General features: G+C 44.2%; 1 protein-coding gene across 1 annotated transcript in view; it reads left to right on the top strand.

Annotated features, from left to right (window-relative positions):
- The window catches only part of MED12L (mediator complex subunit 12L), a 479,380-nt gene that overhangs the window by 325,684 nt on the left and 125,722 nt on the right, over positions 1–27,974 (top strand). Inside the window, exons 40-45 of the mRNA XM_075937725.2 lie at positions 2,857–2,946; positions 3,758–3,978; positions 11,458–11,614; positions 12,778–12,840; positions 21,569–21,650; positions 22,813–23,878. Of these exons, the coding sequence (XP_075793840.2) occupies positions 2,857–2,946; positions 3,758–3,978; positions 11,458–11,614; positions 12,778–12,840; positions 21,569–21,650; positions 22,813–22,865 (666 nt within the window). The 3' untranslated portion in view covers positions 22,866–23,878. The remainder of the gene's footprint in view (positions 1–2,856; positions 2,947–3,757; positions 3,979–11,457; positions 11,615–12,777; positions 12,841–21,568; positions 21,651–22,812; positions 23,879–27,974) is intronic.

Genomic DNA, 27,974 nt, shown 5'->3' with positions numbered 1-27,974 from the left:
CATTATTTTCCAGGTGAACATAAATTATGTATCATCTCCACATTGAAAAAAAACAAACAGATTTTTTGTTTTGCTTTTTGGCATTTTGATTTGTTTGGTTTTTGTTGATGGGAGAGGGAAGTTCAATGCAAAATCTGAATGACACACTTAGGTCCTGTAATTTTATTTACCTCTGCAAATGTCAGGTGTCTTGAGTCCTTGTTCCAAAATTTTTGGTATTTAGGTGCTGGAACACTCACTGTTGCAACCTCTAAATGATTTAGGAGCCTAAATCTTATTTCAAAGGTAATTTAGTCACTTAGGGTACGTCTACACTACAGCGTTAATTCGAGTTATCTTAATTCAAAATAGTTAATTCAAATTAATGCATCTACACACAAAAACTATTTCAAAATAGCGTTTTGCTATTTCAAAATAGCGCATCCACACTGAGTGGACCCTGAACCGAAGTTGAGGCTGGCTGGAACCAGTGCTGGCAGGGCAGCAGGTTAGGACTTAGTGTGTGGAGCTGCCGCCTGAGGCTAACTGAGCTCCGTGCTTAAATGGACCCTACCCTCACCCCAGACAGACAGTTCTCAGGGTTCCCTGCTTGCTTGTCTACCTCGATGAGGGATAGCAAAGCATTCCTGCTTTGGAGTGTCCTGAGTGCCCGCGCTCGGGACACCACAGCACTCGGTCACATGGAGCCAGAGCTGCCCCTGGGCATGCTGGTGCATCTCGTGCACTTGCTGCAGGCTGCCATCCAGGGGGTTTATCGGGGGACTGTCAGGATCCAGGAGGCCCTGCAGGAGAGTGTCCACCCCTCAGAGACTCCCCAGTCCTCCCCACCGGGGGCTCGTGCCCCATTCCTCCCTCACGTCCTTCCACTTTCCTCTCCCTAGCCCTCCTTCCTGGTGTCAAATAAAAGACACGTATGTTCAAAAATAGAAACTGGTTTATTGAACAAAACTGAAGGAAGGGGGCGGGATGAACCTCTGGGGAGACTGGGAAAAGGAGGTGGGAGAGGGGAAGAGAGAGGGTGGGAGAGGGGAGGGGGAAACCTGTGATGAGGTGGAAGGGGGAAGCAAGGGGAAGGAGGAGGAGGGGAAGCTCAGGGCTCAGGGTTGGGGGTCTCGCCGGACCAACTTGATTTTCATGCAAACCTGCTCCTGGGTTCGCATGTGGCCTTTGGTGGCCAGGCTGGCAGCTATCCTGCCATAGACGGCCACATTCCTCCGTCTAGTGCGGAGATCATGAACGTTGGGGGCATCCTCCTCAAACCTGAATAAGGTCCATGATCTCCACCCTGGACCAGGAAGGCACCCGCCTTCTCCAGTTTCTGTCAGGCTCCTGGGAGCTGGCAGACTGCTCCTGGGGAGCAGTGGAGGGCTGGCTGCCAGTGGCTTGCTGGCTCATGTTTTGGGGCCACTGGGTCAGGGGCCCTGGTGGCCACTGCTGGCTCTGGGCTGGCAGGCTTAGGGCTTTAAGGACTCGGGGCTGAGGGAGAGGAGAGGAAGTTTTCCTGGTTGTGCCCAGAGTAGCCACCAGGGCTCCCTGGGAAGGGCTGGAGGCCCCCATTTCGAATTAAGTGTCTACACAGCACTTAATTCGAAATAGCTATTTTGAATTTGGCGTTACTCCTCGTAGAATGAGGTTTACCAAATTCGAATTAAGCGTTCCGCTATTGCGAATTAATTTCGAAATAGCAGTTTGCATGTATAGAAGGTATTAAAGTTAATTCAAAATAATGGCTGTTATTTCAAAATAACTTTGCAGTGTAGACATACCCTTAGGAACTTAAACTTCATTCACTTTTGAAAAGGAGACTTAAGTTCCTAAATCAGTTAAGGGTTGCAGTGCTGAGCACAGCAACTCCTACATACTCTAAAACTCTGGCCCATACTGACTAGGATGATTGTCCAGTTCATCTGTTTGAGGCATCAGAATCACAGAAAAAGAAAAGTGTCATTGCACCTCCCAGTTTTTCACTCTCAAAACAGTCGTAGGCTGTTAAAATCTTTTAGTATTTTATTATTTATCGAGGGCATAACCACTAATGGGTTCAGATTTGAAAATTACATTGTAATGAATTCTGCTATTGTACCATTGACCTTATTTGTTTGGGTGCCTTTAGTTTGTATGGACTCTGACAAGTGTGTCACAATTCAATATCTACATATAGAGGGAAAAATTAAATCAACAAATTGTGCTCTTTAGGGTCAAAAGCACTGCATGTGTTTTCAGACTGTACTGGAAATGGTTGCCTTGTCTGTCTGCTTATTTATTCAATAGGTTTTTATATTTCACGGCAATATCGAAGCTCCTTATGATAGCTTATTTTTATTTTATGTACTTTTATTTTCATTTTATGCACTTTCTGTTATGAGGAGTGGTTCTTACAATAATTGATCATAATGGCTTTAAAAAGTTATTTGCAAATCGAAGTAAGTTATTCTCAGTTTATTCTCAGCTATGTCTCCTGCATAATTCAGTGCTTTGACCTCAAGAATTTGTTACCTTTTCATGCAAAAGGGCCAGTTGTATTCCAGACTTTATTGTTAAATTACAATCTTTCTACTGACTTGATTATGAACTTTTTTCACTAAGTTTCTGTGCTACAGTAGTGTTTCTGGTGGGAACAAAATAGAACCTTTCTACACCCCCAAGAGGGATGTAGATGCCCCTATTGCTCAATGGTCATTTCAGTGTCAGAAAACAGAATTTTCTTGAAGGAAAAAGATTGGAAACTGGTTAATTCTGTTCATAAAATGAGTGTAAGATTTGACTGCATGAGCCGTTTGGGTTCATGGACAGAAGTAGAAAGACTTTTTGTTTCATAATAAGCAGATTTTATTTGAATTGTACTTTGTCTTTCAGGGCCAGCCAATAGATCAGGCTGCTATTTTCGCTCAGCAAGTACGTCCTCCTCCCCAGCTTCCACAGTACCCAGGGTTACAGCAGACACAGGTACTGAGCTGCTCCTATGGAACACTTGCTACAGGTTGTAAGGTACACACATGAAATTCACCTCTTGCAGAGGGTACAAGCAGTGCCCTACAACCGAGTTAAGAATTGCGTTAAGGGCTTAATTGGGAGTTAAAGTAGTGGGTGGGGTTTCAGAATTTCACTCTTAATGAAAAGTGATTGGCAATTCCCTAGTTCAGTTTGGTCAAACATCTTTTTGGCCGGTTTCTAATCTTTTCCCAATGATACTATAAAGTCCATGTGTGCCCAGGGAAGCTGACGGGATCGCGGGGCCTCTGGGCAATGTGAAGCGGAGGGAAGCTCTGCGCTCACTCCTGGAAAGGGGCCAGAGCATCAGGCAGAAGGGGCAGGGCTTGGGCAGGCAGTTCTGGGGGCTGGCTGAAGCCCTATGCCTTTATAGTACTGAGTCTGAATTCCAGGCTGGTTTCAGTGAGATTGGAATCAGTGATGTGTTCCCCTCGTTGTGTTGTAATGCTACTGATCCCCAAAAGAAGCATTGGTGCTGAAGACTCCAGACATCATATCTGAATAAGTACTGAAATCTAGGCTTGATCTAAATTAAAAATGGAAACGTGTATTCACCACACGGCAGCTGAGTGACCCTGTTAGAAGAAGAGAAATACAACTATTAAAATATAAGGGGAACTGTTCTTTGGTATGATCGCACAGCTCAGTGCCTTACTAAGGGCCCAAATACAGCTTTTTAATAAAGGTTACCTGTTTTTCTTTAATGGCTTAAGGAGATGAACATGTGGCTGTTGTTAAATTGTACCTTGGGCTGTTTTCCATGCAGACTGTGCCTCATGGGTACACAATGTATAGTACTCAGATGCCTTTGCAACAACAACAGGCTAGTGGCATAGTGCTTTCACCCAGCTACAATCCCAGAACATATCCGGCAACTCACTCCAGTCCAGCTCTCATGGAAAGACTAAGACAGATGCAGCAACAGCCAAGTGGATACATTCAACAGCAGACTGCTGCTTATATTCAGCCTTTAACAGGCACTCAGCGGTAAGGCTTTACATGTTCTTTTGGTTCGTTATAATCCAGGGACATTACTGTCTTGACATATTGCTCTAAAACTTGATTTTAAATCATGCCCATTAATTAGAATGAGATTAATGATGTGTCATGCTGCTATTACATTTGTTCTCCCTCCTTCTTCCCACCTATTGTTTGTTACAGTGGCTTGCTGCTTCTTGTTTAGAGTTACAGTAGAACCTCAGGATTATGGACACCTTGGGAATGGAGGTTGTTCATTAATCTGAAATGGCTGTAACCCTGAATAAGACATTACGGACTTCAGGCACTGGGGGAGGATGGGGGCTGCACCCACAGGGTATGCAGCACCTGGCAGGGGGAGGTCAGGGCTTCTGAACTTTGGGAGCACCAGGGCTCATGGCTTAGATCTGCAGGGAATCTTTGAACTGCGCTGCAGTTCCTGTCTTCTGCCTGGTAGCTGGCAGTAGGGCTCAGGGTTTCCATGGCTTTGCTCCTGGGTGCAGCTGGGAGTTGAGGGGGGTTTGGGGTATTGGGGGAGCAATGTGGCTGAAGCCCCGGTGCTCTCGAGAGTCAGAAGCCATGACTACCACCCCTGACAGGAGCCCTGTCCTCCCATATCCTGGCTGAAGCCCTGAGCCAGTAGTATATTTGCCTTTTGTGTGTGTGCATGCATGCACATGCCGTTGGATCATTTTCAGTTCCAGAGGGTGTCCAGTTGATCAGAATTCCATAACTAATGTTTGTACCTTTGAAGTTGTACTGCAGATAAGTGTTTCTGAAAGCGTACCGCGGAGTCACTCTCAGACACATTAACGGGCTGCCCCGGTTTGTTTATTTACCGGCGCCGCGGCCATGGAACCTCGTGGCTTCCATTGGCTCCATTTCGTCCTTTGCAGCCATGGGAGCCACAGGAAGGGGTGGCCTGGCCCAAGCCACTTCCCTTGGCTCCCCTTGGCTGCAAAGGATGAAATGGAGCCAATGGGAGCCACGAGGCTCCGTGGCCATAGCACTGGTAAATACATTAACTGGCTGCCCCAGTTCGTTTATTTCTGAGAGTGATTCTGCGGCACGCTTTCAGAAACACTGCTGTAGATCATAAATTGTTCACAGATTGGGCAGTCCTCTGTATTGGTGCAGCATCTGCACAATGGAGTCCTTCTGTATATACAGGCAGTCCCTGGGTTACGTACAAGATAGGGACTGTAGGTTTGTTCTTAAGTTGAATCTGTATGTAAGTCGGAACTGGCGTCAGCCGCTGCTGAAACTGATCAGTTTCAACCGCGGCTGAATCTGGACACCAGTTCTGACTTACATACAGGTTCAACTTAAGAAACCCAGGCGTCCCCAAGTCAGCTGCTGCTGAAACTGATCAGCGCTGATTCCAGGAAGCCTGGGGCAGAGCAACTCTGCCTCGGGCTTCCTGTAGTCAGCCGCTGGTCAGTTTCAGCAGCGGCTGACTTGGGGACGCCTGGGGCAAAGCAGCTGGGGTGCTGCCGGGTTGGTCGGGAGCGGCGCTGCGGGACCAACCCGGCCGCCCCCAGCTGCTCTATCCCAGGGGTAGGCAAGAAAAGCCTGGTCTGCTGGGGGGGGGGGCACTAGCTGCACCCCCCCCCCCCAGCAGACCAGGGGGACAGGAGCAAAGCCGCCCAGGCGGTGGGACTCCCGCCGCCTGGGCGGCTTTGCTCGGGTGTCCCTGGTCTGCTGGGGGTTCCAGCGGCTTTGCTGGACCCCCCCAGCAGACCAGGGAGACCGGGAGAAGCTTTTCTCGCCCCGGAGGACACGGGTGGCGACCCGCCGCCCGTGAGCTCCGGGGCGAGAAAAGCCCCGTTCGTAAGTTCGGATCCGACGTAAGTCGGATCCGCTTAAGTCGGGGACTGCCTGTAGATGCATTTACATATACACAGAGAATTTACCAAGGTAACACAGTGCTGCAATCTGGTTGACATGCATATATCCTGCAGGATTCATAGGAAATAAATGTTGGAAAATCTGGGATACACAAGATCTGCATATTAGTTTTGTCTGCTTAGGTCATCCTTGGTTTGAAAATGATGTAGTGAAATTTATTTTCTGTGTAGAAGGCACTATCAGAGAGGCAGCATTAAGGGGAAGAAGGAAAAAGCAAGAAGGGAGGAAGATGTGAAAATGGAATACAAAGGAGGAAGAGTGGATGGGCATTTAATCAATGTAGCGAGGGGGAAAGAGGGAAATGTTAATGAAAATATAGTCTGGGATTTTCAAAAGTGCCATGTGTTGGCCTTGCTCTGCTCCTATGGAAGTCCTATGAGAGTTTTACCTTCCATTTCAGTAAGAGCAGTGTTAGACCAATACCAAGTGTTTCTGAAAATCCCACTGGCTCAGTGTATTTCTGACAGTCACTTGTGCTCTCACCTATCTTTTAGAGAGTTTTACTGTCCCTAATATGGAGCAAATTTTACTTTTCGTATAGAAATGCACATTTTTATCTGAATGATCCTTGGGGAAAAAAAACCAGGTTAAATTCTAGATGAAAAAGCTTTGAAAACAAAAAAAGTTTTCAAGAGCTGCAAAATCTCAGACTCTACACATTTATCTATCCCTAATTGTAATAAAGACCGATATAATTCAAAGCCTGTTTTTTTTAAAGGACACTTTAAAAAACTACCCCCACTTTGTTGAAAGCATCTCTGAGATCACGTTAACTGTGGGGACCAGAAGATAGAACAGTTATTGGCTTTCTTTACAGTGCAGATGTTAAGTTTCAAAATCAATATGAAACACATTGCTTCTATTTATTAGTTATATATGTCCTCCCATAACGAAAATGAGTAATCTGAACCAAGGCTGGAGAGACTAACCCTGATTTTAATCTGGCATAATATGCTGTTTTAGATATTGTACTGCGCCATCCAACTTCATTCTTGACCTGGAACTAAAATATTTCTAAAATATGCCTAATAGCACAAGGCCTGATGCAGCTCCCAGTGAAGTCAATGACCATTTTTCTGTTAATGAGAGAGAATGGCTTAGCTGGTAAGGCATTGAACTGGGAATCAGGCTTCCTGGATCCTGTTCCAGGATCTGCCACTAACCTGCTGTGACCTTGGGCAAATTTTCCCCTCCTTTTCCTCTGCTGCTTCTCTTTGCATGCTTAATTTGTATTTTTGCACTATGAACACCTGGAGCGGGGACTGTCTGTTAAGTGCTTGTACAGATATTGTAACCCCAGGCAGGGTCTCTGAGAACCATTTTATTAAATTCATGAAAAATGTATGCAGATTTGCATCCTACTCTTTGGAGAGAGTTACTACCAGAGCCGTCCCATCCATTGGATGGTTTGGGATGCCCACTCCAGGCCCCATGCTTTTGGGGCCTGGATGCAGCTGCCCCAACCTGCAGGATTACCTGGTGCAGGGCAGCCACAGGGGTCATCTTCTCCCCTCACTTTGGTGGCAAGAGCCAGAGCAGCCCAGCGGTCTGCTCTGCCTTGCCCTGCCTTGCTACCCTCTCCTGGTCCACTGCACTCTGCTTCTCCATGGCAGTGGGAAGCAGAGCGCCCTGGCCCATGGCAGTCTGTCTCCCACTGCCATGGAGGAGCAGGGTGCAGCATGCTGGCAGGGCAGCACAGCAGGTTGGAACCGAGCAGGCTCCATCTCTTGTCACCACAGTGTGGGGGCCAACCCCTGCTGCTGCCATGCAGGCCTCTGCAAATCCGCAAATTTATGGTGGTCAGGGGCAGGGGTGGGCTTCTGGAAGGGGCAGGGGTAGGGCCCGAGGTGGGGGGTTGCTCGGGGCCCATTGCTTAGGCCTCTGGAGGGGAAGTTGCCTTAGGCCCTATGCCCCTCTTGGGACAGCCCTGGTTACCACAACTCTTATGTAGGAACTAAAACCAGTAGGGGGTGACTACCAGTGGTACTGTAAACAACTTTGGAGAAGCACTAGCTCCTAGGATTTGCATATGCTGGTCCAGGCTGGATTTGTCATGGACAAAGCAACAAAGAGAGAATGTGGGGTATTTAAAGGGTGAGTTTAAACAAACTGAGCAAGCCAATGGAGGGGGATTGGAGGGGGATTCTTGAAGGATTGGAAGGGGAGCTGGCCCACTATGCTCCCCATGTGAAAGATGGGTGAATTCTGGTAGCTCAGTAAACCCAGGGGAAGTGTTAATGTTTTTTGTTTTCTTTGTGATGCTTTGCCCTAAGAATAAACATTCTGCTGAGAAAGAGCTGTATGTGGCCTAGGGGTTGTGCAACCTTAAACCCTGGTCAGAAGGGAGTGGGGCATAGGTCCTCGCTCAAAGGCATGTCGTGGCTGGAGGCTCTAGATTTGATTGGGCATTCTTGGGAGGGAGATGCCATGGAGGTGAGGGGAGTACAGGAGCGGTTATCCTAAAAGCGTGGCACCTAGCCCAAAGGTGTGCCAGTAGTAGTAGTAGTTATTAATAATAGCCTCATTACTTTAAATATATTATAGAAACAAATATGTAGCTATTAAAATATTGTATTTTAATTTCCCCATAAACTTAATTTTTATCATTACATGATCTCCGAATTGGTATCCTTTCTGCTCCCAGTAGTGGGGCAGGTAGCTGCATTTCAGGTTCTACCCTCATGTCCATCACCCAGACACTCAAAAAACCTTTCTAGCAGGGTGAGGATTCTGAGGACTTGGTCTATAGTTGCACCTTCCTGATCTGGCACCATTGGGACTTGACTGGTCCGGAATAAGGGAGTTTGCCAAACCAGGGAAAGTCAGTGCTGGCCCCTCTGCAGCTGGTATCCAGGCTTTTCCAGTGGCCCCAGTTCACATGATGATCTTCTCCCAGCCACCAACTCAGCTGTCTGCCCCGGGCTCTCCTACCAGGCTTATGGGCCTCCTGCTGCTGACTTGGCTGTGCTCCCAGCCCCTACACTCCTGTCCTCTGGCCTGATTCTGATGCCTGGTTCTGGTCTGGCTCCTGACCACTGACCCCTCTGTCAGGTCTCTCAGATATATCATAGATATTGCTGGACCAGGTTCTCACATTAGAGAGGTACAACAGTATTTCAAATCATGGGGGGAAAAAAACCCTGCAGGAAAAAAATGTAACCACCAATTCCCACAACTTAAAAAAAAAAAAAAAGTGTAAGGCCATTTTTATGCACAGGAATGGAGCAATAAAAGTCATTTTCTCAATCTGTTTCTGCTGGGATTTTCAGAACAGCCCAGGAGAGTTAGGCACACACATTTCACTAAAGTTCATTGGGATTTGAATGTTCAGTTCCCTTTAGCTCCTTTGAAAATCCTAGTCTGATTGGAATAGCGCCACAGGGCCCTGATCAGTTTCAGATCTCATGCTAGATGCTGCACAAGGAGAGTCAGAAGAGTCACTGCCCTGAAGTGCTTGCAATCTGTTCTGCTTCACAGTTCATTTTGAATGTCCTCAGCATTGTTCAAAATTATAATCCCAGCCCACACACTGTAGAGTAACTGATGTTTATCTTGAAGGTCAAGAATCCATTTTTTCAGCTCAGCAACAGTATCCAGTTTGTGTCCAACTTTTTCTTCTGTTGGGGAAGAGATAATTTCCAACTTCTGATGACTACATAATGGGCTGCTAACAACAAAGCATTAATCATCTTGAGTTTGTTACAAAACTGGCTAAACTTTAGCCACGTTCCAAAACTAACTATCCTGTTAAGGAAATGAATTGTATCCCTCAGTGTCCAACCAATGAGAGATCCCCTAATTTGGGTGTATTTAGAATTTTTACTGTAAACTTTGGCATGTCATTACCTCACCTGCTTCTTATTAGTAAATTACACCACTGTTGGAAGACATTCACCCCAGTTTTATGTAAACAGTTTACAAATAAAAAAGCATTAATAATTACATGGAAATCTAGTGCTTGAACACCATCTTGAGAACATGTCCCACATTGAATTCTATCCACATGTTCTGGAGTAACACTGATTTATCTGTTGGGCTACATCTAAACTGCAGCACTATTTCGGGATATGGGCAGTATCCCCAAATAGCTATTCTGCATCTTTTGAGCACACCCATTATATCAAAATATAACGGGCTCATTATTCTGATATCCCTGTAAACTTCATTCCATAAGGAGTAAGGGATGTTTCAGAATAGCAGTTTATTTCAAAATAAGTAAGTGCTGTGTAGACCTCAAAATAAGATATACAATTTGCATAGGTCTTATTTCGACCTACGGTGCAGTGTAGATGCATTCTTGGAGAATAATAACCTTTGCCAGTGACAGGCACTTTGCGGCCCATCAGGGTTCTATGTGAGGCCCACAAAACATTTTGTTTACTGTGGCTCACAAGGAAGGTTTCCAGATTCCGCTGGCTTCTGCTCACATAGGTTTTTTTCGCTTCCAGTATTACTAAAGTCAAATGCACATTAAGCGAGGGCATGTGAAGTCAGGTGAGTGCTGATTGCACACAACATTGACCATGAGAGCCATGCACGTCCTCTGCATGCAATCAAAGAGCTGCTATGGTTCAGTCACCACACTCTAGACATTTTATATACGCAAGTAGAGTTAGCAAAACTACCCTCTCCTGGGAGACCATCTTGGTTGCAACAATCTTGTGGCCACTGAAATGGGAGGGGTTCACTCATGCAGCCCACTAGCTAGCCCAGGTTGCCCATCGATGACCGCTGCCCTGCTACCTATACCTATCCCATGTGATGTTCTTTCTCATTGTGAATTCAGTTCTAAAACATTCCCGGACCAAAACTCCCCTGTTTAGGCACATTATGAAATTTGACCTTAATCACTTTCAGCTTAAGAACAGCATCATATTATTATGGAAGAAAATTAAAAAGTATTTTGTTTGTTCAAAAATCAGTTTCATTTGGGACTGCAAAGTCTAATGTGCGTTAATCAGAATTGTGTTTAATGCAGAGTTTTGCTAAAGATTACTAAGATTATTATTAAGATTATTTGGGTTCACTAACTATGCATTTCCATACTTGAACAGGTTTGTATTTGTTCTAAACTTAACTCTAAATGTCCTGAGTTTATAATGCTTGTTCCGGGGATAATTACATTGTTCTTGTAATGTTTCTTATTCCAAATTATGGATTTTTCTCAACCTCAAGTTCATCTTAACATAGTTTTTGTCTAGAACTAAATCATAAGACTGGTGCAGTGTCTGCTTTCTAGTTCTACAATAAATGTTATATGCGGTGTAGAAGCTGGGTGCTCATCTGAACTCTGAAGAGTTGAAAATCTGGATTTCTTCTCTTCAGTTTGATTAGTATACATATATTAATTTCAACAACATATTACCATCCAGTTCAGTTATTAGGTAATATCACTGTAGATGTTTCTATTGGATACTTTCTTCCTAAACATTCTTGCTTAAAAATACAACTTTCCTGTAAAACTTGCATTTCAAATAGATAAAGCTCAAATTTTATTCCAGGGAGTTTAACGCTCAGATGTATTTGATCTTTGTCTTTACATTAAATATAGTTATCCTGAAATAGATTCTTCTCATTCAGACTGACTCATCAGCCTTTGCAACAGAGTTCCTTGGTCGGAGGGGGACTCGACACTGTACCAACCCCAGCTTCTCACCCAAACCTTAACTCAGTACAGCTGCCTCAGGAACAGATGAGACAGAGACAACAGCAAATACGACAACAGCGACTCCTTCAGGTAGGACACTTGGTTGTGTCAATGAAAAGTGAATTGGGGGCCTTATTCTCTGAATCAGGTAGTGCATTAACCTGGATGGCCTGTGTCCTAGGAGAGTGCCTTAGCTGCCATGCTGTGTAGCCAGTCCCCTCCCTCCCCCCACCAACCCTAGTCCAGTGAATGTTTATGTTGTAAAGTTTGTTTGTACATACGTACAAAGTGAAAGAGCTCCAACAGGAGAGATTGAGAGACCCATCTCAGAATAATCAATACCCTGGTGATTTAGGGCCTTAGTCATTCATTCTGGAATTAGTTTCTCTCTCTCTCTCTCATTTAGAACAAAAATATCAACCTGGACCCAAGGAACAATCATCATTTTTCAACAAAACATTAATTTGTCAAAAGATGTGTGACAAGCTCTACTTTCAAAAGTGTTGCTTTTTTTGTCCTCTCCAGTAACCTTTCTTGCCTCAAGTTACTGGATAATTATCACACATAAAATACATACTTTTCAGTTATTACATTATTATTGTATTATGAAAATATGTGTATGGCAGAATTAAAGTTGGGTGGAAAAAGCCCACATCTACAATATTTTCCATATTCTGATTTGATGATATGCCCCATTTGGTAGTTAAATCTCAGTTTGGCAATTAAAAACTAAAACAGCATGCTGGGGTTGACCTAGAGGAAAAAGCACCACATATTTAAAATACTTTGTTTTTTGTGACTGATATAATTATTTTCATGTTTTCACTCTAATGCCATTAACAAATTTGGATAAACTTATGAGGGCTTATAGTTAACAACTGAATATACCAGACAGATGGGCTTTTAAATCTGTTTCTGCAATAATGTTTCTTTAATAGATATTATGAAAACTGTATTGTAAATATTCATTATTCATCATTTAAGATGTGGCTCTGTCTGTGCAAATGGAGAGAAAAGTAAGGTCTAGCTCCCAAATATTAGTCAGGAACACGCCTTCCTCAACCAACACTTAAAGCAGTGCACAAATCATAGCCTAGAAAGACAAATAGTGAAAAGCCAAATTCCATTATATGTGTCCCTGGAACAGCATATGCTTTCTCAACTAAAAAGGCTGCTGCTGTTGTTATTAATCATTTATATAATATAGTACATGTATACATATTATTATTGTTACCATAGCAATGTACTTTCAGTTGCAGCAGCAGGGTCAGCAGCCAGCCCTTGGTTTCCAAGCAGTGCAACCACAGCAGCCTTTGGTAAGCAGACATTTTTGTGTGGGTATGAGGGTACTTGTGGGGTAGATTTTATTAATCCTGAAAGTAAAGCAATTTAGGAGCAATGCCAGGAAGTGTTGTGGAAGCTTGCTCTAACTACTGTGCCATTGCATGCAGTGCTGATACTCATAACCCTGAAGTTCTATCCATGGCCCTTGCCAAATGGTGTGATGGGTTTTATGATGTGGCTAAGACAGGTTACCTAATGGCTATCTTTTCTTTTAAATGTAAAGACCAGATTTGAGCATGTGTTGTGAAGCAAAAGACTTGTGTATTGATCTTTTGCCCCCACCTGATCTGCTTAAAACTCCGTATTTTAATTTCTCTCTCAAAATTCTAGTTCTGGGACTGGAATACCAGTTACCCCTAGATGTCAGTGTTCAGTTATACTGAGAAAGTTGGAACTGCTCTTGCACTGGCTGACGGCACCAGCCCCCAGAGATTATCGAATAGTCATGTAACTGCTAAAATTTGATGCAGTTTTAGAACTATTCGATTACACACTTTCTAACATCCCTAGTTTTTAATAAATGTTGTTGGAACTTCCTCTGATTTCCTTCCACATGTAAAACCAGGTTGCTGAAAGGCCACATAATTTATTATGCAGATAGTGAAAATTTATAATCAATACATTTTTAAAACCTCTCAAATTCTTCTTTACATTCTGGACATTATAATGTCACTATTTCAATCTCTGGTATAATGGCAAGGGATGGTGTATAATTGGAAAACTGTGAATCTTTCCATTCTATTCCAGGGAGATTACACATTTATTAGCCTACAAGGAGTGAAGTATCTGAACTTAACCTTTACTGCAGCAGGAGTGAATGTTGACCATATATTCTATGCGTACTATGTGTTTTATAAATTTCCTCATGATATTGACTAATAAAGAGTTAACTTCACTGGCTATGTTTCAGTATTGCTAAAGGTTATCACCTTACATTTTTACATGGATTTTTGTTTAAAAACTTTTACAGGGAAACAGGATAACATACATGATTGAGACTGATGGTATACAATCCCATATGAACAATAGAATCTACTTTGGATTCTAAGGCACTTTATATTTTCCCTTGCCAATACAAATACATTTGTATTCTATTTACTTGATTTGTATGGGCTCTTCTGGTAGCAAATTTTAAATTGTAAAAATTCCACTATCATATTTAATCAAAAACTTGAGTTTATAGCTTAATGTCTACATATGTCTCTAGTACAGATAAATGGACTTGTATATCCCATAAAAGTTGTTTTCCTGATGCATTGCTAATGTGTGTTGAATGGTGTAAAATATAGTCACTCTGGTTCTTTTGTAAGCTTGTTGTCTGACATTGCAATGTGTATAAAAGAGGGTTTGTGGCTGACAGCTCTGGAATGTTGTTATTGTGTGCTTGTTGGGCGGCGCCAACAGGGTATGTCTAGACTTGCACCCTAGTTTGAACTAGGGATGCTAATGTAGGCGACCGAAATTGCTAATGAAGCGGGGATTTAAATATCCCTCATTTCATTAGCATGATCTCGCCGGCGCGTTACTCTGCTGAACAGCTGTTTGGAAAGTGAAAGTGCGCGCCGGGACACGTTAGTTCGAACCAAACCTCTTGGTTTAAACTAACGTTACGCCTCATTTTTTGAAACAGCTGTTCAGTGGAGTAAATCCCTGCTTCATTAGCAATTTCGGTCGCCTACATTTGCATCCCTAGTTCGAACTAGGGTGCAAGTGTAGACGTACTCAAACAGAGCAAAGGCATAGTGCTGGAGGTGTGTTGTAGCACTTCTTCTTTTTTAGGACTTGAACACATAGTAAGTCTGTAGAAATGCCTTTTATTGGTTGGTCTTTGAGCTAAATAAGCTGTGACAGGGCCTTGAGTTTGGCAGAGAAAGGATTAATCATTGTAGAGGCAGAATCACATAAGGTGGTGCAACATAGCAGGGCCAGCGTATCAATGAGGAAAGAACATATTAATAAGCCTACTGGCAGGTTTAATGTCACCCGGGAAGAGAACTGAGGCTGAAACTAAAAGAAAGCCAGGGTGGGAATTGCTCCTTGCCCCAGATTCAACATGGCTGAAGTAAGCCAGAATCAAAACTGGTCTGGAACCATGGCTGAATTCAGTCTAGTATCACCAGGGCCTTCAATGCACAAGATCTTTTTTGTAGGTTTTTTGGTTTGGTTGGTTGTTTTTTTTTTTTTGTTTGTTTGGTTTTTTTTACACTGAACTATGCCTTCCAGCTGTTTGATGATGTGGGGGTCCATGCTTTATCAGCTTCGCTTCCTCTGGTTTGTCTCTCGCATTTAAAAAATGTTTTTGCAGATTGGCTAGAATGTTACTGATTTTTCCAGGTTAGGCTCAGTTATTAGAATGTGTCAATTTCTAAACGTTTAAGGTATGTATACTACATGCACATCAGTAATGGCAGCCCTAGTAAGGTATCGGGGGAGCATCATGGGCTCTGGTTTTTCTGTAGTACCACTTGCAGGCCAACCATGGCACTGCCAGTGCTCCCTGCCTCCTTTCTTTCTTCTTGGGTCTCCCTACGAAGGTCTGTGCTGGAGATGTGGTTTAGACCTCTGGTCAAGTCACAACAAACATAACCTCCTCTGGCCTAGTAAAAGTCCCAACAACCACAAGATTCTTCTGTTCTTTGGGGGTTTTCTTCAGCCTGCCCTGTAATGAGCATCTTTCAGTGCTATCTGTGTGAGTGTTTCTGTCTCCGGGATAGAGCTCTCAGCGCCCTGGCTGGTTCCACTGGAATACTGTTCTCAACCCCTTCTGGACTCTCCCTTGCATCCTTTCCTGCTCTGTATAGAGCAGTAGGCACCCAGGTTGGTTCCTGTGAAATATCCAGCTTCCTGTAGACCCTGACTCAGGATTTTCCATTCAAGCTTGCACACTCCCTGTCTGTGGTTCCATTCCCAGACTGCTATCTCTGGCCTTTTATAAGGCCTAGGTGTCCATTAAACTATTCTTTGACCCTCTTGGGCAAGGGTGAACAATAATTCTTGATGGGGAGACACTCCAAGATTTTGGTAAGTGGCCAAGAGCCACGCTTTTCTATGGAGGAGATGCAGCATCTGAGACAGAGGTGGGGTGCAGAAGAGAGGTTGGGGTAAGGGATTAGGGTGCAGGAGTGTGGGGTCTGAGAAGAAGTTTGGGTGAAGAGGAGGTTTTGACCTGGGGCAGAGGATTGAAGTGAAGGAACTGGGAGAGGGGTATGGGAGCAAGAGAGTATTCTGGCCTGGGGCCCCTGGGGGGGGGGGGCCGGTGGTGCAGGGTCTGGGAGGGAATTGTGGTGCCAGAAGCAGGCTCTGGCTGGGATGTGCTTACCTAGGTAACTCCCAGCCCAGTGGAACCCTGAAACAAGCTTCCTGACTGCCATAGCCCCACATAGCTCAAAGTGGCTGGCTGCTCCATGTGCCTTTTTGTGCCATGCACCAGAGGAGTTGAAGGGGACAGCGCACAAACCCACACCCCAGCAGAGAGCACAGAGACTACATGGAGCAGCCAGCTACTTTAGGTAGCTTGGAGCTTCTCCCTGCTTGAGGGTCAAAGGATTGAAAGTTTGGATCTGCCTTTTGAGCTGGATCTTGCTCCCCCCTCCCCGCTTTTGGGGGTCCCAAACCAAAGTTTGTAGAAAGCTTTTGAAGCCTCATTGCTTTTGGGTATCTAAAGTTAGATTGACATACACTAGAAAATATAATGTAAAGAAATCACCCTGTATGGGCTGACAGGGATCTGGCAGGGCTGAGATTGTTCATCTTTATTATATGACACTTTGCATTTGAGAAACATTTTTAAAAAAAAATCACCATCCTCGTGGGAAATTAGTTCATTATTGGGAAATCTTCCTGATGAACTGGGCAATGAACTTTCATTTTTGTAATCTTGAAGGTGGACAGTGATGGCCGATGTGTTAAATTAAATATCAAGGATACTTGCAAATCCAGGGGGAAAATATGATGGAATCCTTTAACATGTTTTGTTGTTGGAATCTGGGCAGTGATCTTTTAAAAAAACAAAAAAACACTTAAACTCTGCCTGAAGATACTTTTACCCCTCTAAAATAAATACTGAGGTCTACTTTGGCCCTTCCTGTTGTGTCTCTTCAATTACTTTGTGTCTCAATCCTGCAATAAGATGAGCATTCTTTCCCTGCTCCTACACTGCACTTAAGTACATGCATAGTACTTAGCAGATGTGCTTAATTGCTGTGTAACATCATCTTCATCGTGCTTAGCTTTGTAGAACTGAGCTGTTAAAGAGCAATCAGCCAAATTCTGGTTCAGTCACACTGGTGTAATTCAGGAGACATTCTCTGGATTTATAGCAGTATAATTGAGAACAGAGTTTAATCCAGGGATTTACGGATAGACCAAGTCTATTACGCTGTATATTATACCCAGTGATAAATGTCTTTTAAAGTGATTTCTGAATTATGATTCTCTTTTCTGCCAGTATCCTAGGTTTTTTCTTGTTCTTATGTCTAAAATGTAGCAATTTATAATAAACCCTGACAATAATGCCATAATGAAAGAATTAAGATAGAAATACACCTTCCAGATATACAGTGAATATTCATGGTTTTGTTGTAATGTCTCCTTATGTGATTAAGGGGTTACAGATTTGGGTCCTTAGTCTTTGAAAAAACTGAAAGAGAAGCATCACTTTTAAAAAGAGATTTAACATAATGCAAACAGTGTAATTGTAATTCTTTAAAATTCATGTGCCATAGTAACCTCTTATTCTAACATGTAAGAATAAAATTCAGTTTTACCAATTGAAACTAATAAGAAAAACCTTTTGAAGTCAAATGTCTGTGTTGACCAAACCAGATACATGATGTGTATTTACTCATTTTTTTCCTATTCTGTAATTATTTACCTACTCAAGTTGCTATAAGCTTGTATAAGGAACATCTGGAGTTCGGAGCACATGTTATTCTTGTTCTAATTCAGCCGCACACGTGGAAGATCTATTTATCATCAGCTACCTACAGATAAAAGCTCTTAACAGAGAATAATTTTCTTAGAATGGCAGCCACAAGCTTAGAAAATAAAGTGGTGCTAGTCCCACTGTGTTAACACGGCCCCAGACTCCTGGGTAGAATTGCTAGGGAAGTAATGAATGTTGTTGGAATAGCGAATTTATGGCCAAATTCTGATTTCATGCCAATATTCATAGAGTAATGTCACTCCAGTCAATGAAAGACCATTGAAGTAATGGAGAGCAGAATTTAGCCCTTAAGATTTATCACTGGCCAGTGATCCATTGATGTAATTCCGCTTACTTGAAAGGACTTGCACCCGATTCTCCTTGGCATAAATGAGATCAGAATTGGGCTCCTTGTTGTTGTTTTATTTCATATGGGCAGAGCTGGTCTGATTCTGAAAAGTGCTGGGCATCCTCACTTCCCACTGAAGTCAAAGGGAATGAGGACACAGACACTGACAAGCAAGTGGTATGCAGAACCCTAGGGGCTCAGGCCATTTTGTGCTTATCTTTAATTTTGTCATAGTGGGGTAAAAAATCATTCTCCCTCCCCCACCAGTATCAGTTTTGATAGTGATTACACTTAGTCAAAACATAATACAGGTTGAACTTTTCTGGTTCAAGACACACTAGTTTGGTCTGGCAGGACCAGGGATGTTGCTGGACCAGTAAGCCCTGGTGGCTGGTAGTGGGAGCCAGCTGAGAGTCCGGTGGCCAGGAGGCCAGCAGCTGGGAGTCTGGCCAGGCCAGATCCAGTGGAGCTAACCAGCAGCTGGAGGTCGAGTGCGCAGCTGGGCCCGCAGCCAGGGGGCTGTCAGCTGAAAACATGCTCTCCTATCACATCCTAGGGAGAAGCAAATGTTTCTTTTCAGTTTCTCTACATGTTAATTGTAAATAGAAAAGAAAACCTTCTGAATTACAGAAAATCACATAAACAACTGGCAACAAAAGCAACTAGACAGAGACATTACTGGAGGTTGGGCAGAGCTGGGCTGGCAGGTTGAGAATGCAGCTGGGCTGGGACTGGAGCCAGGTGCAGGGAGCCCATCCAGAGCTGTCAGTAGAGCCCATGGGCCAGGGCTGGATGCAGGGTTGGTGTCTCTGAGAGAGCCTGGGAGTAGGGAACTAGCAGCTAGGAGCAGGGGGGAATCCAGCAGCTGGAGGCTGGTGGCTCCCTGGGAAAGCCCAGAGGCTGGCAGCAGAGGGGCTGGCATTGACCTTCCCTGGTCTGGCAAAATCCCTCATTTGAAGTGGGTCAATTCCTAAGGGTGTCAGCCAAGGGAGGTCCAACCTGTAGTTACTTACAAATGATAAAAAGCTCTGTTGGTTTTGATCATATCAGCTTTGAACAGGACATGCAGTAAAATCACTTACTTTCCTGGATGAATGCCAGCCACTTCAAAGATAGGAATGAGGGATGGTCTGCAAAAGAAGACTGAATCTATGCCTTGTCTCTGCCGGGGTGCACCTGTAATATCCTATAAGCCAACATGAAATGTAGAAGGTTCCAGGGATGGAGGAAAGCACGTATTTCTTTATAGCCCTCACCACTCTTTGTTCTGTGTGTCTTCATTATATATTACCAAAATTTCTGTCGTCATCTATCTTCAGAAGTGTCTCCTTTGAGTTGATTTTGTTGTCAGTTGCATATGTGATTTTCAAGAAGTATGGAGGTTTTCTTTTCTGTTTACAATTAGTACTTAGAGAAACTGAAAAGCAGCATTTGCTTCTTCCTAGGATGTGATCGGACAAAATGAGCAGTTTTGACTTCCAGAATTTGTGGAAAACAAATGTATGTATAATGCTCCCAAATTCACGTTCTGTCTCTTTCAGCAACAATAGATTTGGTGACAGCTGGGTCAATATAAACTCCAGAACGTCACTGCTACATTTTTCTTTGTTACATAGAATCTTCCCTCCTTGCCTGCTATTTTCTGTGCATGTTCAGAGTCTCTGGTACTGGGTTGGCAGTGCCTCCAAGCATCTACACTGCAGCTGGGAGCGCACTTCCCAGCGTGGGCAGCCAGACAAGCAATAGTTCTGCTTAACATATCATGTTTAAAAAGGCAGAGTAGTGATGGATGGCAGAACAAGGAGCAATGGTCTCAAGTTACAGTGGGGGAGGTCTAGGTTGGATATTAGGAAAAACCCTAATAAAAAACCTAGGGGGGTGGTGAAGCACTGGAATGGGTTACCCAAGGAGGTGGTGGAATCTCCATCTCTAGAGGTGTTTAAGTCTCGGCTTGACAAAGCCCTGGCTGGGTTGATTTAGTTGGGATTGGTCCTGCCTTGGGCAGTGGTCTGAACTCAATGACCTCCTGAGGTCTCTTCCAGCCCTAGGATTTTATGATTCCAGTAGCTGGGAGTAGCATGAGTGGCTAGCTGCCTAAATATGTTCCAAGGTTTCCAGTGGATTTGTACTTGGGAACTTGTTCTTGCCTAGACTGCTATTTTAAGCTAACTAGCTCAAACGAACTACAAGTTTGTATCTCCCTATCCAGCATGTTCAGGACTTGACCAAAACGGAATTTGCTGGACCAAGTGAGGTCAGTGCTAGCCTCTCTACTGCCTCTGGCTCTGCTCCAGTGGCAGCAGAATGGCCAGCATTGACCAAAGGGGGGTATGCTCGGGGGAAAGGTGGGGCAGGCTGTGGAACCCTGTGGCCAGGGATGAGAAGCACAGCCCCGTGGGAGTGTACTGAACCCCACAGCTTCAAGGCTGCACTCCTGGCTGCTGGAGATGGGACTCCACAGCCACCCTGCTGCTTTCCCCTGTGCATCCTCACTGTCCCTGCTCCTGTCGCTCCCTCCCTGGGCTGGAGCATTGCAAATGAGCTAGTTTGCAGGGCTCCAGAAGCTCTGGAAGGGTTGGGGAGGAAATGTGAGCTCAGGGCTCCCAGCTTTCCCCTTTTGAGTGTTTCAACCAGGGAACACCTAGAGATGCCGGACAATGGATGTTGTGGGACATGGGAAGCCTGGTCTATAGAGATCCAACCTGTAGCATGTATACATAGAATCACAGAGACATAGAGCCCCCTGCTCTAGGCAGGACCAATCCCAACTAAATCAACCTGGCCGGGGCTTTGTCGAGCCGAGACTTAAACACCTCTAGGGAAGTAAGCTCCCAGCTGCAATGTAAGCATACCAATGACAGCAGTGGGTAGAGCCCTGCACATTCACTGCTATCCATGGCTTATTTTTGCAGATGTGGATACCAATTTTGTATCTGTGTAGGGCTCTGGCAGGGGGACACCAGAGATTTGGAGACTTAACTGAAAACTAAAGAGAAGATGGAGGAGAAAGTGGAGAGCATCTGAAAGAGTTGCTGGTGCATTCTTCTCCTCCCCCAGTGTCTACAGTAACAACAGGAGGTGCAGTTCCCTGGAGAGCCAGTATGATAGCAGTTTGGGAGGTTTATTCAGGCTATTGTACATGTTCAGTCCTGATGTTTATAACAAACTGCTTACTACTCGGGTCAGGGGTTGGTGAAGCAGGAAATCTAAGAAGGATTTCCTTTGTCCCCAGTTCATTAATACCGATGTATACCATGATACGTTAAATTCAGCATGCTAGTCCTTTGTTTATATGTATATAAAAATTTTAGTGTCTGCTTTCTCTGTGTTTTGAGGAAGGTCTATACCATGCTTCTTTGATAAGACATCAATGCATCATTCTGAATCGTATAAGCATTTATCATCTTCTCTGTTGTTACCGTTGCAGTTTCCAAGACAAGGTTTGCAGCAGACACAGCAGCAACAGCAGACGGCTGCTTTAGTCAGACAACTCCAAAAACAGCTCTCTAGTAAGTATACCCGTCTATAAAAGACATTTATTTCTCTGCAGTTTCTTTTGCATATTTGAAACAAGAAAATGTCAGTCATTGACACCTTCAGTTCTGGTCCCTAGTAAAAGGACAGTTGTGAGAACAAGGTAACTGCAAATCCTGAAGATCAGACTCTGCACATGACTCAGTACCAGCACAACCATTGATTCCCATAGGTCTGCATGGAAACACAGAAGTCCAAACTGAGTCGTTTGCAGGATTGGAACCTAATTGTGTGCCATCTGAGTTCCGTCAATGTTGTTTTCCCCTTTCATGTCCTATTTTCAATTGCCAGGGTAAATCAGGGACACCATTGCATTACATTTTGTTTCTTGTTTTTCTTGCACTCATTTTTGGTCATGTTTCAGACATTGTATTGACACATTTACTTAATTATTCAAAACAATCATCACTGTGTGCACATCAAGGCCTGTCTTGGATTTGTGTTCCCATTGTCCATGACTCCACTAAAGCCAAACTGCTGTAAGATAACCTTTGCCGGCTTAAAGGCAGGTGGATCTCCACCATGGAGGTGGCACAGAATGAAGTTAATAGGATGTGAGACTACATTATCTTTCCTCTCAAATCTCCATGGGGAGGAGGTTGTGTGTGTCTGCACTCATCCTGCCCATGTGCATGGTGTGGTAAAAGAGTGTAGGATTTTTTCCTGGAAGCACTGAGAAGGAAAGCGAGAGAGGGGAAGCATGATCCACATGTGGATCAAGGAAATACAAGTGAGGAGTCCCTCCTTTTTTAATGAAAGATTAAATACCGCAGAAATTGATGAGAGTAGAAAGGAAGACAAGTGTTACAAAATAGTTGCTTTTTACTTTATCAGCTCAGGCCCATTTGTTTGCATGCAATTGTTATCTGAAAGGTCATTTTTAAGGGCCCATCTTGCAATCTTTGGGCAGGCAAAGCTCTCTTGGAATTTTGTTTGTGTGGATGTGCAGAATTGGGTCCTTAATTTGCAACTGTTCAGCACTGAGAGAAACTAATTTTGTGACTGAAATGCTCTGAGCCTTGCTTATTGTTTACTATGGTGATTTGAAATACAAAATTATAAATGAATTTTTTAAAGTGTATAGCGCACAACACACACAAACACTTTGCTTTTTTGTTTTTGTTTTTTGTTATTTAGGTAACCAGCCACAACAAGGAGTGAGCCAATACGGACACTCTTCACACTTCTGACTCTGGAAGGTGGGATCGAAATGTGTTATGTTTGCACTGAAGAAAACTCAAAATTCAATGCACTAGTTATTGCTAGGAAGCAAATTTTTAATTTTTTTCTTTAATTTTTTTCAATACGTATTTTTGTGTTGCAATTGATGTGAATATGTAACGAAGTGAAAGAGGCTTTTTTTTTTTGCATTTAACTGGATTTAAATGTATGGATTTGTGGGCCTATTTGAAGAAAAGAGTCGTTGCAATGAATTTGGTGCTTTTTAGGTACTGTTACTTTAAAATAGGATGAAAATGTTGGATTTATTTATTTGTGGGAAACATTTTTCTTTTTTTAAGAACTTCACTGGACCAAACTACTGATTTGAAAGGCACTTCCAATTTTGGCATAAAGATTGATTTGTTTATTTAAAGTACTCTCTTTAGTTCAACAGTAAAATGAGCATTGATTTAAATCATTAATTTTGATTGTTTGTAATTTTATTAAGCACTTTATAAAGTTATTTGTTTAAAAGTACCCAATTTTCTCTCGCTTTCATTGTGGAAAGAAGGTGCTGAAGTGGGTTTCTTGCTTGTATTAGAGCTTCCGAAGGTTTATATATAAAAGCCACAATGTAACATTAATAAACCTACTAGAAGTAGCCGTGCTTCACATTTTCTTTTTAGTGCAAAGTTCACTGGCAGTGAACCTTGTGAGGGTACAAAATGTAGTAACAAAGGCCTGAATAGTCACAACAGATTTTGCTCTAAATCATTTAGGGCCTGAAGCAAGGCCTGCTGCACTCTGATGGGAATCTTTCCATTGATTTCAATGTGAACTGGATCTCATGTGCTAGATTTAATAAAAGTCTCCTTCCAGTTTTTGCCCTTTGGAAGCTTGTGCCAGGGTACAAAGTCCCTCCTCTCCCCACCCTGGAAAAAAAATCCCTTTTGCTGTTTTTACTGTGCTCTCTCTGGGCCTTGCATCTATTGAACTTGCTCTAAATGAGTTCTTCCTCTAATAGATGTATTTATTTTGTATGGTAAGTACTTAAATATTTTATTTTGATTTGAATGTTGAGAGATAGTTTTGATTGTGTAATACATACTGCATTTATAAATGTGTTGCAAAAGCACAAGTTATACATTAAATGTATTATAAAGAAAACTATTTTAACATTTTTTTCAGGTATGTGGTATATTTGCTCATAGAGTAAAAGAAAAGATTCAGATAAATTTATTATTGGTTAAGAGTTATTCCATATGATAGTTTTTTGGAATTAGACGCACACATTTTGAATGTGAATCATCCAGGGCATTTCAAAATACATGGGAATTTTGTTCTCAAATTCTGTATTAACTCATCTTTTCATTTGCCATAATATAATTGTACTGTATGGTATCATAATCAGACTTGCATTCAATAGAAGATTCAACACTCAGCAAGCACTTTAGAACTCTGACAGCACAGGTAATTAAACTTATCATAACAGTTAATGTGGAAAATACAAATTATTGATGATACGATCTAATTCTGACTTTCACACTACAAAGTCTTACCAGTGCAAGCAACCTGTAGGATGGGTCGGCATCTTTACTGAAATAAAATTCTTGTGAACTGCTTTGTATACTGTGAAAATTATTTAGCTCAAAAGTCCTTTACCATCTCAGTTGGTATGGACCCTTATCAAAACAGAAAGACCACTCATTCCACAAATGAATAGGTTGTCTGTTTTGAAAAGTTAATGTGTATCTGTACTTTCATTTTCTGGTTTTTGGTACATTAGATATTTCAATAAATAAATAAAAGACTGATGCAAATCAATGTCCCTTTCCTTTCAAGTGACTACTTATAACTGAAATAGTATCCTCCCCAGAAAAGCAGACTTAAGACCAGTTTCTGTTCCTCGGCCACATTTATACAACACCATTGACAGCAGAGGGGAATTGTGGTTTCAGCTGAGGGCAAAACTGGGAGTGCATGTCTACCTAATACAATTTGCTTGTTTACAAAGTAATGGTATTGAAAGTGTCAGAAGCAAGATCCAATTTTAACCTTAATTTTGCTACATTAAACAAAAATAATCTAGAGTATTGTATAATCAACTTTCAATGGGACCAGGGTCCTAATCAGCAGAAGTATTCAAAGCAGACTATGGGTACCTCTAGACAGAGCCGGCTTTAGGAAGTGCTGGGCCCAATTTGAACAATTTCGACAGGGCCCGGCAGCAATTTTGGTTAAGCAAAAAATAAAATTTAAAAAAGAAACAGCACACATGCCACACACACCCTCCCTGTGGCACAGGAAAACCCTGCACTGAACTCACACCTCCTGTGGTGCAGGCAGCCGACGCACTCCTCCTTCGGGGCTGGCAGGGGCAGCAGATTTGTATAATTTTTGGTGGTGCCCCATTAGCCACACCCTCTAGCCCCGTTAACCATGCCCCGACCCCCATTAGCCACACCCCCTGACCCACATTAACCATGCCCTGACCCCTGCTACCAAGCCTCTGGAGGCAACACGCTCTGGGCAAGAAGGACACATGACCAGAAGTAAAAGGTGTCATGTCACCCCTCTTGAAGGACTTTTCCCACCATCCTCCTACCAATAGGGATTAGTTTGGCCCCCACCAAGCCACCCTCATGCAACTATCCTGCAATTGCATTAACCCAATGTGTGTGAAAGGGGGCAGAGAGGCTGGGGGAAGTGTTCCCTCTAAGGCTATGTCTACACTCGCGGCTTCTTGGGCAAGTATAGGCGTTCTTGCGCAAGAACCCACAGAGCAGCCACACTGCCCATCTGCTCTTGCTCAAGGAAATTTACGGTATGGCTTGATAAGAGAGGGTATCTTGGGCAAGAGCTATGCTCTTTTCTAACAAGTGTAAGCTTTCTTGCGCAAGAGGGCAGTGTGGATGCTCGGCAGGGATTTCTTGTGCAAGAAACCTCTATGGCTAAAATGGCCATTGGAGCTTTCTTGCTCAAGAAGCCGCCAGTGTAGACATAGTCTAAGAGTTTCCTCCCATGAGCAGAATGGATTTTGTGTGGTGTATCTGTACTGAGTTCATGTGGCTTGTTTGGATGTGCCACTGTAGCACCCAAGTTATTAATAAATACTTTATAAACCTCTACCTTTTCTTTCTGCTGCCATGTCTCCTCTCCTTGCTCCATCAGCTCTCCTGGTGCCTGCTGCCCCCCAACTCCTCACCCTCCTCTGCTGTCCTGACTCCTGCCCTTCTCACTGCTCTCAGCCTTCCTGAGACCTGCCCCCCCTCCACCAGCCCTTCTCTCCCCCCTGTGCCCACACCTCCAGTAGCCCCACTCTGATCATGTGAGCTACCCCTCTCCTAACACCTCCCTCTACACACCTGCCCTGCCTCTCTCCTCTGGTGCTGGTCCCTCCCCTGCAGGTATCTTCCCTTCTGATTCACCCCCAGAATCCCCTGACACCTGCAACTTCCCTTAGCCCTGCACCCTCCTGGTGCCTCCCCCTTCCCTTACTGCCCCTGCCCCCACCCCCTTTGCCCTCTTTTTCCCTGATGCCCACCCCCTCACCACTCTCTGCCCCCGTTTCCCTCCTGCCCCCATGCCCTCACACATGACTTGCTCCATCTCCACCTTTCTCATGCCCACCTCTTCTGTCAAGCCTTCTCGCAGCAACTTCCCCTCCCCCTCTAACCCTCAATGCCCTTACCCTCTGTTCTCCCAGCATCACCCTCTCCCCCCCCCCCCCACTGACATCTCCCCTCCTGCCCTTTTCCTCATTGTCTGCACTTGGCCCCCTGGCATTTCTCTCCCCCTCCCCACAAGCCCCTTCCTCTTCCTCTTCCCCCCCCCTCCGCACAAGCCCCTTCCTCTCCCACCCCTTCCCCCTAGTTTTCCCCTTCCCCTACCCCTTCCTCTACCTTCTGCCTTCCACTTTGCGGGACCGGAGTCTGCGCTTAGGCCCCGGACTCCGAACCCGGAGCCAGGCCACGCCCCGCAATGCAGCGCCAAGACACTTAAAGTCCCAGGTCATGATGTCATGTCATGGCCGGGCGTATCCCCGCTCATGGAAAAGCTGCGCATGGCAACAGCAGCCGACGAGGGGGAGCCTCACCGAGAGCAGCGCATGACAGGGACAGTCCAGGGCCGAGGAGGACGGTCTGGGGGTGGAATGGGAGAATGCCCGGGGGGGGGCCGGCAGGTGGTCGGGTACCACTCCAGGCAGAGTCGGGGGAGAGACCCAGCTCTAAATATTGCTGGAGCAGGGCCCCCAGCTCTGAATATTAACTCGCGCCTATGGCACCCGGCACACTTCCGGATTCAGGGCACGGGGCCCCTTTAGGCGCGGGGCCCAATTCGGGGGAATCGGTTGAATCGGCCTAAGGCCAGCCCTGTGTCTAGACTACAGGCTTTTGTCGACAGATACTATTGACAAAGAGCATCTAGACTACAGCCAGTTCTGTCGACAAAGTAAACCTCTTTTTCGACAGAGAGTCTAGACGTTCTCTTTTGAAAAAGTACAGTGTGGATGCAATAGCGCCTTTTGTCAACAGAACTCTGTCGACAAAAGGCATTATTCCTTATACAATGAGGTTTACCACCGTCGACAAAACTGCCGTGTTCTGTCGACTTACTGTCAACAGAACTCGGTGGTAGTGTAGATGCAGGTATAATTTTGTTGACAAAAGTCCACTTTTGTCAACAAAACCGTGTAGTCTAGACACACCCTGGCTGTGTCTACATTGGCATCCCTTTCCGGAAAAGGGATGCTAATGAGACACTTCGGAATTGCAAATCCGCGGGGGATTTAAATATCCCCCGCGGCATTTGCATTTACATGGCTGCCGCTTTTTTCCGGCTCGGGGTTTTTGCCGGAGAAAAGCGCCAGTCTAGACGTGATTTTCCGGAAAATAAGCCCTTTTCCGGAGGATCCCTTGAAAGTAGGAATAAGGGATCCTCCGGAAAAGGGCTTATTTTCCGGAAAATCACGTCTAGACTGGCACTTTTCTCCGGCAAAAACCCCGAGCCGGAAAAAAGCGGCAGCCATGTAAATGCAAATGCCGCGGGGGATATTTAAATCCCCCACGGATTTGCAATTCCGAAGTGTCTCATTAGCATCCCTTTTCCGGAAAGGGATGTCAATGTAGACACAGCCC

Source organism: Pelodiscus sinensis, chromosome 10 (assembly GCF_052426305.1).
Source record: "Pelodiscus sinensis isolate ZL-2025 chromosome 10, ASM5242630v1, whole genome shotgun sequence".
In the NCBI taxonomy this organism is placed as follows: domain Eukaryota; kingdom Metazoa; phylum Chordata; order Testudines; family Trionychidae; genus Pelodiscus; species Pelodiscus sinensis.
The sequence above is the reverse complement of the archived record's forward strand: the minus strand, read 5'-3'. Positions and strand labels throughout refer to the sequence as shown.